This window comes from Chroicocephalus ridibundus, chromosome 18 (assembly GCF_963924245.1).
Source record: "Chroicocephalus ridibundus chromosome 18, bChrRid1.1, whole genome shotgun sequence".
In the NCBI taxonomy this organism is placed as follows: domain Eukaryota; kingdom Metazoa; phylum Chordata; class Aves; order Charadriiformes; family Laridae; genus Chroicocephalus; species Chroicocephalus ridibundus.
Genome location: NC_086301.1, coordinates 4540830 through 4553377, shown reverse-complemented (window position 1 = coordinate 4553377; position 12548 = coordinate 4540830). Strand labels below are relative to the sequence as shown.

The window sequence follows — 12548 nt, the reverse complement described above, 5'->3', positions numbered from 1 at the left end:
ATGCAGAAAGGGGAAGGCAGAAAAAGAACACAGGTGAAGAGAGACACTGATGAGCAAGACAACGGAAGGAGTGCTTTTAAAGCCGTGTCAGCAAATAAGCTGACATAAAACACATGCTCAATGCGGCAGTCTGACAGCCTTACCAGTGTCTCCCAACGGAAGATGTTGCTGTAAAAGCAGATCCAGTTTTCAGAGAGGTAGAGGCGGCCCTGCAGGAGAATGTCTCTCTGTAGCGCACATGAGTAATCTGTGGGTGGACAACAGATGATAATTTAGGAGCACCAAAACCAGAAGACAGGGCAGCCTAAAGGTAAGGAAGATAAGCAGCAGCACCAAGAGAAGAAGCTACTTGACACAATCCTGCAGAAAGTCAAAGGGAGAGCTAGAAGGACCTGAGCCACAGCTGCTGCTCTGTCCAGTAGGTTATGATTCCTCCCCACGGGCACGGCAGACAATCTCTCTTACTGACTGATGGTCTTGCCTTATTAGCTGGCCATTCTGTAGCATCCTATGTACTATTTCCAGATTCTAATCTGTCTTTTCCTTTTCACCTTCTACTGCCATTGTTCATTTCTCTCCCAGTTTAAGGATCCTAAACAATTTCTATTCCTCTGCTCGGCTGTGCATCTTTCAACAGTATGAGACACGGTATGAGATCACCAGTTACATAAGACAGAAGAACAGATGCAATGCACTAGGCAGTCACTAATCAGCTGCAAGGCCAAAGCCTGAATGGATATGGGAAGGGCCGTCATGTGTGAGGAGGAAGCATCAGGGATGTTAGGAAAAAAGGGAAGCTCAGTGGGATGCATGTTGAGACATGCAACCCTGACCAAATGAGAAAAGAGCTCAAACACTAGCACACTGTGAGGCTTGGGGAAGCACTGTGGAGGAAAACATGCTCCTCAAATCATAAGGGAACAGAGCTGTAGCTGACAGAAGTCAGTGTTGCTCTCCCTGAAGCAAAATGAATGAAACTCAATGGAAATGGTGAGGAGGGGTTCTGTCTGTGCAAAACAAAGACACAATGGGCTTGTTCCTTGGTAGCACAATCTCTTTGAAGAAAAAGCTGCATGCACGTGTGCTGGATTTCCTCCCCAAACAACCATGGGCCAGCACAACAGAGCACTGCACCAAGGGGCTGACCTTACCTACGATGAGGCGCTCCGTGTCAGGAAGCTGTTTGAAGAGTTTTCTGAAATCTTCATTCCGTTGTTTGTATGTTGGACTCAACACCTGCAAATAACAGAGTGCCTGTTAAAGAGAGGGGCAGGCATGAGTACAGAGAAACGGAGTGGGAAAACAGGAACACCTTGGTAAGGAGAAGGGGGATCAGATGCACTTACAACACCTGAAGCTAGGAGCTCCCATCACAGCAGACACACAGACAGGAGGATTTGGGATTTAGTGCATTATGTGAGAAGAGGAGAACCTGACTTGGAAGAGCAAGTACAGAGTAGAAGGGCTATACCCATATCTGCTAGGTAGCAAAACAGAATTGCACGGAAGCTGTGGCTGCAGGACAAATCTCTTTTCCTGCAATCCTAGACTGTTCAAGGTATGACACATGCTCTGTTTGCAATGCATCAGTTGGCCACCAATCCCTAGCTCCCCTAGGAACAGCGCAGTAACTCCAGAAAATAGGTGTTTTAGTACAGCCGCAGCCCTGCCAGAGGAGCTCGAACAACCACTGCCATCAAAAGCTCAGGACTAATACAGTCATACCCGTTTCCTTCCTCATCAAGTGCTCCACCTGGCAGTCAGTGAACACACAACCACCCACTGGTATAGTGAGAATACTTTTGTGGGGCTCAAAGAGGCTCTCGCAAGGACTCAGCCATGTTTTATGCTTATTCTGCACACACTTGGCCTCATGGAAGGCCTCAGAGAAAATGGTGCTATTGGGAGAGTGGGAGACCAGAAGCTGCCTTCTCTCTGATGTTTACTAAACGATACCGTGACTCTGTCCACAATAGATCACCTCATACACACCATGCCCATGCTGACAGCTGCTCACAATAGCCAGAACACCTTCTGAAATCAAAGTTGGCTGAAAAAGAGGCAGGTGCAAATTCAGGAGGCCCGTATCTCCCATCTAATCTATCACGCTCTTTCTCCCACAAATGTAGGAAGGTGAAGCAACCTGGGGTACCACCTCGTCCTTCCCTATCTCCATTTCCTCTCAACAACCCTCTCCTGTCTCATCCAGCTGCACAACACAAATCTCCCAAAGCAGAAAGGTAGGCACAACTCAGAGCCTCACAGCAAGGGCCCCAAAAATCAGAGTGATTATAGAAGGTACCTTCTGTTTGATAATGGTGTCGATGGGGTCAAAGGTGTGGGAGGAATGCGAAGTTCATTTAGCATTAACCTTACCAAATTGTCAAATGCTGTCAAATCAAAGAAGGAAACACAGACAACGCCCTACCCCCCAAAAGCATTTGCTCTTCCTCACACCAATTCAGTGAACTAGAAACAATATTTTTTAACATCAGCACAGCACTTCAGATCTTTGCTCCAGTCCTGTGGGCCCAAAGGAAGGTATCTTACTTCCGAATAAAATCTGCTAACCAGCAGATGACAGAAATATGAATTTTACTTACCAAACTTCTAGCCTGAACATCTGGAAAAGATCTTGGTCAGAGATGGGCTCCAGCAAGAGCCCAAGCCCAAGATTTCCTGGGACAAGCAGACAAGATGGGAAAGGATGGGGGAACAGAGATTATAATCGGCTCTGAGCTTTGGGTTCGATGCATTAGAGCAACCCAACTTAGCAGTACAGTTTCCATGGGGAGGGGCACTCCCCTCCCTTCCCCGCAGTAAGGGATGTTCTGACCTGTCTAAAGTCTGCACTACAACAGACGCTTCTGCTTAGCACCAGAACTTCTGTTAAGAGTGACAAACAGTTCAGTTTAGAGACACTCACAGCTGGAATTTCATCTGATCCACGGCTGACATTTTCTTGTGGTAAGTCAAGAAGCCCCTCCAGGTCCCATAGCAGACAAGGCAGTTCTTGATCCAGCACGAGAACCCACAGAGCCCCGCACTCCAGCAAGGAATCCATAGCGTTCCCTCGGCACTTGCACAGCTCCCTGTGTTCTCAAACTCTGCTTTTCCTGTTCCTGCTGTCACCGCTTCTTGTTTAGATTCAAAGTCGAAAGAGATACAGCAGCTTGGCAGGAGTTTACGTGCCTTCCCCCTGTTTTCCTGCTCACATTCAGGTCATCTGCCCTAGCAGCCTCTGTAGATCTGAGGGAGGATTTGCCCTCCAGAGGACTTTGAAAAAGTGGCTCATTAGGGTAAGTGTGCTGGCGGGCAACCTTTGCGTTCTTCTGCTCCAGTCTCACCAGCTTCTTGCTGTGGGAATCTCTTAAAGAAGCACTGTAAAAGTCCCAACAGCCTGAGCAGTCCCAGGCAGGTTTGTGCAAGGCATCTGCAACTCCCGACCGAGGCCCAGTGCCCAGGACTGCCAGAGTTAGCAACTCAAATAGCTCTGACCGCCAGGACCCCACCAGACCAGCTGTAATTCACAGATCTAGTCGCAGTTTCCAGGACTGAACAGGACGGTAAACAGCTCAGAGACTTCATCCGCTTTTTTTTTTCCCCTTTGAAACGAGAAAAGCAGTTATTCCTTCAATGTCTGCCTCGGGCTCTCCTCTCCAGTCCCTCTGTGCTTTGAAAGGCAGCTTCAGTCTTTGTTAAGGTTTCTTGTGGAAGGAGCGGGTGGGGAAGATACCAAACTGACTCGCACATGCTTTAAGTTACTGTAGCTGGGTAATTCTGCCGGCCAATGCCCTGCAGTAACCCAGGCTCAGCCCTGCCTCCCAGCAGATGTTTCCTGTAATGGAAAGTTGCTGGACAGAGTGTGCTGGGAGAGGCGCAAGGGGAGTAAGGAGAGACCAGTCGAAAGCATATAGCTATAAGGAATCAGCCATATGAGACCCACACAGTTAGAAATCTTAAGAGCTCTGCTACTCCTGTGTGTATCTCTGAGCCCAAGAAGCATAGGTCTTTCTAGGTTTCATTCATTAGTCAGGTCACTTTGGACATGAAGGGCAAGGGCTTCCTTCAGGCTCAGCAAATGAACTCCCTGCAAGTCCGAGGAAGATTGCCTGGAGTGCTGGAACTCCCTGCATCCCTCTGCCCTGAGTCCCCAGCCTCTCCATCTCTCTGCTCAAGGGTAGAAATGCACAGGTAAACATCCACACCATGACACCAGTGCTGCCCAGCCATGATGCTGAGTGTGGAAACAAGTATACTGAAGTAAAATCCTCATTCTTCCTAACAAACTGGATACACAGATCTCAAAGAAACAAAACCAAACAAAACCCCAAGTGACCAACCAAGCCTCTGCAAAGCCACCATTTCATTCCAGGGCCAGAGATGGCAGTTTGCTCACCGACAGGAAGAACTGACAAGCTCTCTCTCTGCTCGGATGTGCCACAAAAACATTGCTGGTGCTAGACAGCACACGGGTCTCTCTGTTTAGCCCTGTTAGAAGGAAGCATCTGCCACGCTAAAATGAGGGGACAATAAACAAAATTTCTGTAGCCTGGGAAGGACAAAGAATTAGGATTACAGATATCTGTGAGGTACCTGCATTGCCTTACTGAACCGCCCTATTTACTTGAAATTGCTTATGGGATTACTTCCAAAAAAACCCCACCAGCATGCTTCTGTCTACACTGCCACCCACCTCCCTTTGCAGAGATGAATGGCACGAGCGATCGAAAGAGCTATCCCGGAGGTGGAGACAGCAAACATTAACTCTACTGCAAACAGAGAGAGACAGGACAGGATGGCACCACAAAGGGTGGAGAAAAGAGACTCAGTGGGGAAAATGGGGAGAAAAGGGGGACTCCCCATGGTAAGATCTCCCTGTCAATACACAAACAAATCATCTGACAGGAAATTTAAAGCAACTGTTGCTGAGGGATGGGACAGGACAGGGAAGTCTGGCAACACAAGAACTGAGAAAGGTATGGTCTTGTACAGCACACAGCACAGAAAACAGATGAGGAGGAGAGAGAGTACCAGGCAGAGAGAAAAGAGGGAAGGAAAATCTTCTGGGATTTGCATGACTGATGGACTTGCTTATAACTCTTTAGGGAAGATTTACATTGCTTCTGGACAGAACAGGAAAACTACTGAAAAGAACAGAATACATTTCCCTGCTTGCGTGGGAGAGTTTAGACCCCACTGACAGCAGGACTGCTATGCTGATTAATGCCAGCAAAGAAACTGGCCACCTGTCCCACAGCATTTCTTCCAAACCCAGTCTGGTCTCTCAGGTTTTTTTTCCTCTTTTTTTTTTTTTCCTTTGAGAAGCGAATGAAGAGCAGAGGAAGAAGATTCAAAGTAATCACTGGCCGCTTGGGGTGGAAAGTGGATTTGAATCCATCATCACATGTGCTGCCACCAAAAGCTCACTTCTAATTTAGTGCCTCTGTACCACAGTAATTGTGCCAGGCCTGGTAATCCAGACACCAAAAATCAAGGAAAATCTGAAGGGAATTGCCTATGAAATACACCTGAATGACACTGCTCTAGAAATATTTTGATAAAGTGGTTACTGGAAGTTAAAAGATCAGTGCACTGATTTACAGAGAAAAAGGCTGTTTGTTCAACACCTTGCTAAATCATCATCAGGCCCAGATTTTTGCAATAATCCCCATTTACATGACTGCTGTTGCTGAATCAGACTCGGGCTGCCGCTCACTGGAAAACTGTTTCTGATGTTTTCCCTAAAAGAATGCATAATTTCTTTCTCTTTGTCTTTAAAGGGAACATTTTACTCTTTCCAACAGCTGGGTTTCCCCCTCCACTCTGATACCTACAAGGTGTCCGAGAGGGTATTGCAAGAAAAGAAGACAGCACACTGAGATCATGAAAGGCTGATTTCTTATAGTGTTCAGTCTTGTGATCACTTGACATTGCTTTTAAGAAGCTGCAAGCGCTGCTCAAAGGTCTCCACAAAGGAAGGCCCTTCGCAGCATCACAGTCCTATCTCCTAGTGCACAGGCTTTTGCCGCAGTTTTCCTAAAGGAAAACCAGGGCTCTCTCCTTTACATGGCTACCTACTTGCATTTGACTGGATTTATTTTGGGGACTTTCACCTCTTCCAAGCCAGTCTGAAAGCTGCCCTGTGTGCACAGCATTTGTTTGCAGAACTGCAGGTGCAGGGCTCTTGTCCCACTCCGTGCCACCCTCAGTGCAGACTTTGCTCTCCCAAAGACAAGCGGGTAGAACTGCGCTCTTGTTGATCTTTTCAGACTTAACTAGGACAGCAAATGTTTCTAGTAGTATTTTAGAACACGTGAAAGAGACAATTAGTGTCTTTTCCCTGCAATTTCCCCCATCCCCCCCAACCACTTTGGGGCTATCCTGCACATAGGTGGAGAGGGGGTGGTTCAGGTCATTTACAGGTAAAAGCTTAAGAAGAAAAAAATTCAAGCATGGTTGCAAAAGAGAAGGCAGGTGAAAGCAATGTGTGTAGGTAAACACAAAGGAAAGTAAGGAGTAGGGCAGACCTTGAGACCTGAATAGTAAACTGAAAATCTCGTGGACAGATACAAATCTCACCTCTTCCCCGGTGTCAACTGTGTTTGCTCTAACTTTTCAAGATCACCTTATTCTCTTTTCCAGGAGTATGCTCTGCAGATTCTCCTGATGCCTGCTATCTACCAGCACAGGTACTACAGGATGCAATTTACAGAAGCAAGCCTTGCTATAGAGTGGCAGCTAAAAATGCTGTGGAAAACCAGAGATGTAGTCTAATTTAGGAACAGTCAGGGAAATAGAAGGATCAACAGTCCAACTGAGAGAGAAGTAGGCAGAAAAAACCACGGCAGACTTGCTAGGCTCAGTGCCTCAACTGTACACTGACCTCCAGACACAAAAACTGAGAGCTCCTCCATACTCCGAAACGGGGCCCTGCACACAAAGCCCAGAGAAAAGGAGAAGAACGAAGGAGACAGCTTTTGCCCTTGGCAGCAAAATATCTCCAGTCTGTCTCTAATTCTAATGACGGCTGCTGGGCAACAATTCCATCAATTTGTGGCGTTCCTGCCAGCCCCCCCAGACAGTGCAACCTCATCCTTCGTGTCATCAGGAAAGTGAAACACAAAATTCCCACCTCTCTAAGCACATAAGGTACATCAGTAAGTCACATCTGTTTCAGTAAACAAAATTACAGAGAACATTTGTTTTTTGAGGTCTATCTAAAAAAAAAATAAAATTAAAAATAATAAATCAATTAACAATAATTCAACATGCAGACACACAAGTCCAAAGCAGACACATGCAAACTGCATCCTCATGGCTAAACATACACAGGTGGGGCCTAAACCACAGCTGACCAACAAACCAAGTTTTACTCCATAAAACAGTTCTTCTAAACCAGAGCCTCCACATCTGCGGTTCCTCACTAAAGGCATGAGAAAGACCTCAGGGACTTTTTCTTTCCGCTCGGCCAGCCCAGTATTGGTCTGCTCTTCCATCACGAGGACATGAACACAAAGCAATCCCCCATAAGGCTGAATATATTCTCAAACTGGTGTTCTTTTCTAAATCTCACAGTCCACCTGGACCAGTTTACGTTTGTCCTCTGGAAAGCAAAGCAAGAGAAAGCACACCAAGACCAAGAAAGGGCAGGTCTCCTGCCAAACCAATCCATGACCTTGATTCCCCGCTTTTCTCCCACTTCTCAACCTGGTAGGGATGTCAATCCCAAAAAGGACCAGTAGGATCAAAAGGAGAACACAGAAGGTGAGAGAAGTTGGTAGCATCTGAAGGAAAAAGCAGAGAAAAAGGAATCCAGGAGAGGGAAAAGGAAGGGTTCCAACTGGCAGAGGGATACAGTGCTACAGGGACAAAAAGACCAGTTAAAAGCAGCAAAAAATGAAGTCATCTTAAAAAACCTGCATTCTAACCACCAATGCTCTAGGGATCTTTGAGGACTGCGTGCTCTTTGAGGCAAGGACTATATTTTTGGTTTGTGGTTGTACAGTGCCTGGCACCCGGGGCTGCTCAACTGACACAAAGAACAATGTGGAGGGTGTTTCCTCTGAGCACAGCGAAGCTGAGGTAAAATCAAAGTGAGGGAAAGTGAGTAAAGGAAACTGTAAGGCTTCAGGAAGGTGTAGCCTCCACAGATACATTTCTAGAGCTGCTCTCAGTGGGGAAAGGAATAAAAGAATCAGAATGGTCCAGATGCCAGAAAAATCCTTCCTGGAATGAGTCGGCAAAGAAGGGAAACTATATCAAGGAGACATATGAGCAAATTTTAACTGTAATAATACTGCCAAGTAGGACTGACTGCCTTCCTGGAGTTTGAGGCCCATCCGTATTTCCACATTGCTGCTTTTATCTGGCCAGAATGTCTCCACTAACTAGAACACAGGGGTTTTTTTGTTTTCTAAAGGAAAATAATTACGGGGGGGGAAACCACAAAAAATGCAGCCAGTGCTTACTCTCCGGATGTACTGTCTCTCATGCTGAAAATATATGGAGGAAAAACAAGAGAACAGAAAGATAAGATAGAGAGGACATGAAAACACAAGAGACCCACAGAAGCAGACCACAGTAAAGCATCATGCAGCAGGGGATGGATCTCAGCAGCTACAGTCAGAAGCAGCTCTTGTGTAATAGCAAAAGTCACCTTTAGCCACGGCCACAGAGGCACATTTTTGCTGCAGCCTGGTTAGGCCTGCACATCTGCCCAAAGCGCCTGACTCCATGATCCATTATCTGACACTTCTCCACCAGTTTGGCACACCGTGCTTTCTACTTCATTCTTAATGCCATTGCCTCTATGTTTCTCTCTGCTTCTGAGATCACATCTTTTCCTGTCCTTGCTACTACCCTGGTGCTGATTATATACAGCAAGTAAATAAGTCTGCCCCTCATGCCTCTGTCAAATCTGACCTCACTTTATCAGCTAAAATCACTGATTCTAATGTCCTGGGCTGCAGAAAGGTAGGTACTGTTGCTGAACATGGTATGGCTGCTGCATTTGCCTACAAAAGCAAGGTACTGGTGGTTTCTCCTTTAGAGCACTTGAGGGGTAGGGGTTCAACCGTGGAAAGGTGACACCGATTGTGGAAATCTGCACACCACCAGCTTTGTACCAAAAACTCTGCCACTCGTGCTTGCAGAACGAAAATAAGACGGAGGCCGAAGCAAAAGATGGTTTGTGTTTCTGTGAGGTCAATAGAAAATAATTCCTCTCTTGCCCCACACCACCCTGAGAGATGCAAAGGGTTTGCACGGTGGCAGCTCTGTTTGTCACCACATCAAGACCAACTCTGCTGGGAAACCAGAAGGTAAAGGATGTGGAGATCATCAGAAGAGTGACTGAAAAGACAGAGCTTTCGCTCTCTATCTCTGGCATCCTTTCCCTCAGGATGTCAGTCCTCCTTTGACAGTTCTGAGCCATTTCCATCTCCTCTTTTTGGAAATGTATGCGCCAGTGCCATTGCAAAGCCCCTTTGCACCTTCCCCCAACCCCTCCACCCCTCCCCAGGTACCCAGCCCATATTTGCCCAGGGACAAGAGAAACTGGAGTACTTACATTATACCAACTCTGGCTTTTCTGTAAGGACAAAATAAAAGAGAAGCATTAGTTAGCGCAGAGACCTTAGGATCAAAAAGAAAGACGGACAAAGAAACTAGGTCCAATCTGTTTTGTATAATTAGTGAAGTGAAAGTGGGATTAAACAGAATATTTCAATGGATTTCACAGTGTGGCTTAACACAGTTATTTCCAGTTACAGGAACAAAGAACAAATCCAGAAGCATGAGTCCATAATAGGAAACAATCCAGGCTAATGTGTGCATGTCCACATGCACGCACACACACACAAACTCACGGGCGCATGCTGTAACCATTTTTGCAGAACAGCAGCGCCCACTAGCAACAGAGGAGCTGATCATAGTCATTGCCAGCCATTTCTTTTAGAGGCTTCATTCCTCCACGTCTGCTGGCTGGGTTGCAAAAATCACATTGCATTGAATGGACTCTGTGCAAATAAGCACTCGAAGAACTGCCAGGCCGCAGCGACACAATTTTACTCACAAAAGCCATCAGGCAAAACTTTCAATAGTATTTTAAATTTTAAAAGGGAGACACATACAGAGCCATGAAAACTGATGAAGAAAATCACTAGAAAAGCTAAGCAAGAAAAAGAAAAGGCTGGGTTGGGTGTTTTTTTGTTTGGGGTTTTGTTTTTTTTTTTTTTCAGAATTTCAGTGCTGAGTGTTTTGCATCACCTGCACATGTGATTTTTTTTGTCCTTAACATGGCATTTCAGATGGTTTGAGAGGACAGGTCACAAGAGTCGACCACAAGTAAACAATAAGAGTCGTTTAGATGTGGTGTTAGGGGATATGGTGTTGGGGAGAACTTTGTAGAGTGGGGTTGATGGTTGGACTCGATGATCCCAAGCGTCTTTTCCAACCTAAACGATTCTATGATTCTATGAGTCTATTCTATGACATGTCACACTGGAGCATGTGAAAAAGCTAGCTCAGCTTGGAAAGTAGCACTTGGCAATTTTCAGCTGGAGGTGAGATTTATCTACACAGAGAGATGAAGAAATAGGCTTCACACTCCCACTCCAGTCATGCTGGCTTTCCAATATCAGGATGCTGAGCGGAACTGACAGAATGTATAGGCATCCCCCATTTTAGGGTGGATTTACCTCAGGGCAATGAAGCTTGAGGGCACTGTAGCCCTTCACCACTAACAGTGGTCAGCTACCATGCACACTGCCAGGCTCGTTGTGTGTCAGCAACCACACAGCTTGCCCGTCCCCCTCTCCCAACCAGCAATGGCATGTCTACAGTACACTTGGGGGAGTTGAGTCTAATAGACAAGGACAGAAGCAATATTTCACTGCATTTCTTTCTTGGAAGCCATCTTGCTTCTGACTTTGGGCTGGGAGCATTTTTCACAGCTTTGTAGCCAGTCTGGAATATGAAGGTAAACATACTGTTCTCTGACTTGTAGCAGAGCCTGTGGAAGTTCCACTCAGAGGGTTACGTTCATATTCACAGAAACACAGAAACTACCTGCACTGGGATAGCCCACAACAGGACCAACGGACGCACAGGATGTTCACCATTAGGAAAGTAAGAGCAAAGTGTTAATGAGATCAGATTGGACCAGAGATTTTTATGAAGACGTGGGATTGCTTACACTGTTCTTTCCCTAGACCTCCCTGCTTTCAGTTTCCTGTGCTCCCTATATGCCACTCCAGTAGACAACCTTACTGGCACCTGGATCTCACTCATGGAGCCAACATTTCTGAAGGATCTCTTGCAACCTTGGGCATTTCTGCTTGTTTTGATGCACTGGTCTCTAATGAAAAACCCCACAGTAACACAGTATATGCCACAGGCCAAAATACAAAAGTTTGATGTTAAAAAGAGCAACACCCCTAAGGCCTTTCCCCAAATCGTTGGGAAAGGATATGAACTGAACAACTGAATATACAGTACGTCTCATCAACTAACCAGATGAATTTCCTCTTACTTCCTACCCTTTTCCATACTTGGCAATACCTTCCATTCATAAAGAGTCTGACTGAAGTCATCCTTTTCTGCAAATAGGACATGGAAAAAGGCCTTATGCAATTCCGCCTATACTAAAAAAAAATAAAAATAAAAAAGGCAGGGGGATTAATCTTAATCCATGTACACACCACCTTGTCCTCAGGAGCACAAGGTCTAAGATGGAGTGATTTTCCTGCAGATTTGTTTTGCCATCTGTCTGCCTTAATAAGCAAAAGGCGTAACTCAGAAATTTCTGGGGAAAAAAATTCATAACCAAACTATAATTGGCATAGAGAAAATAGAGACACTGCTGTCACTGTGTTTTCTAAATCAGGGTGCACATGTTGTGGTGTCAGCACGCTGCAACAGGATTTCATTCCCCTCTACTGCATTAATTGCAGTACTCTTTTTTTCCACCCTCACATTTGTATTTCTCCAAACCATATCTCCTCTGTAAAGGAGCTCTGCAGCTCCTCCATCTTAAGCTCTTCCACACAATTATTCTGACATCCAAGCTTCATCTTTGGCCTCCATCAACTGTCCTAAACAAGAGGAGATTCTTTCTCCCTGACCCCTGTGTTGCAGGTAGAGCAGACTACAGAAGGTCCAAAGAGAAGGGAGACTATCTGAGTCCTTAAATCTATCTTCAATTTTATTTACCTTTTTTTTCAGCTCACTCAGAGTCAGAATATAGGGGGATGAGAACTGTGAGAATCAAGAGACCATATAATGGAGGGGGAAAAGAAAGAAAAGGAAAAACATATTCTTACTTTGAGCAGGTTAAGTCTGTCATACTGGAAAAAGAAACCGTAAGCATTAGAACTGAAAAGAGAAAATAAATAAGTAACAGAGGAATGGAGCTGCACACAGAAGTGGAAAAGATGTAACTGATTTGCAGAGACGATACTACAGGAGCAAATACCAGAGTTCACAGTTACATCGTGGCCGCAACCAGGAAGAACTTAGGAGAACGTGAGGAAGGCAAAAAAGGGGAT

At 45.6% G+C, this 12548-nt stretch overlaps 1 protein-coding gene across 10 annotated transcripts in view; it reads right to left on the bottom strand.

Annotated features, from left to right (window-relative positions):
• GRAMD1B (GRAM domain containing 1B) overlaps nucleotides 1-12548 on the bottom strand; it is a 134054-nt gene that overhangs the window by 18302 nt on the left and 103204 nt on the right. For 9 of the 10 annotated variants that reach the window (XM_063355376.1, XM_063355378.1, XM_063355375.1 and 6 more), the window contains 3 exons: nucleotides 9572-9592; nucleotides 1152-1236; nucleotides 144-247 (listed from right to left, as the gene is read on the bottom strand). In XM_063355376.1, the coding sequence (XP_063211446.1) occupies nucleotides 144-247; nucleotides 1152-1236; nucleotides 9572-9592 (210 nt within the window). The remainder of the gene's footprint in view (nucleotides 1-143; nucleotides 248-1151; nucleotides 1237-9571; nucleotides 9593-12548) is intronic. The other variant, XM_063355373.1, reaches the window with a different exon arrangement.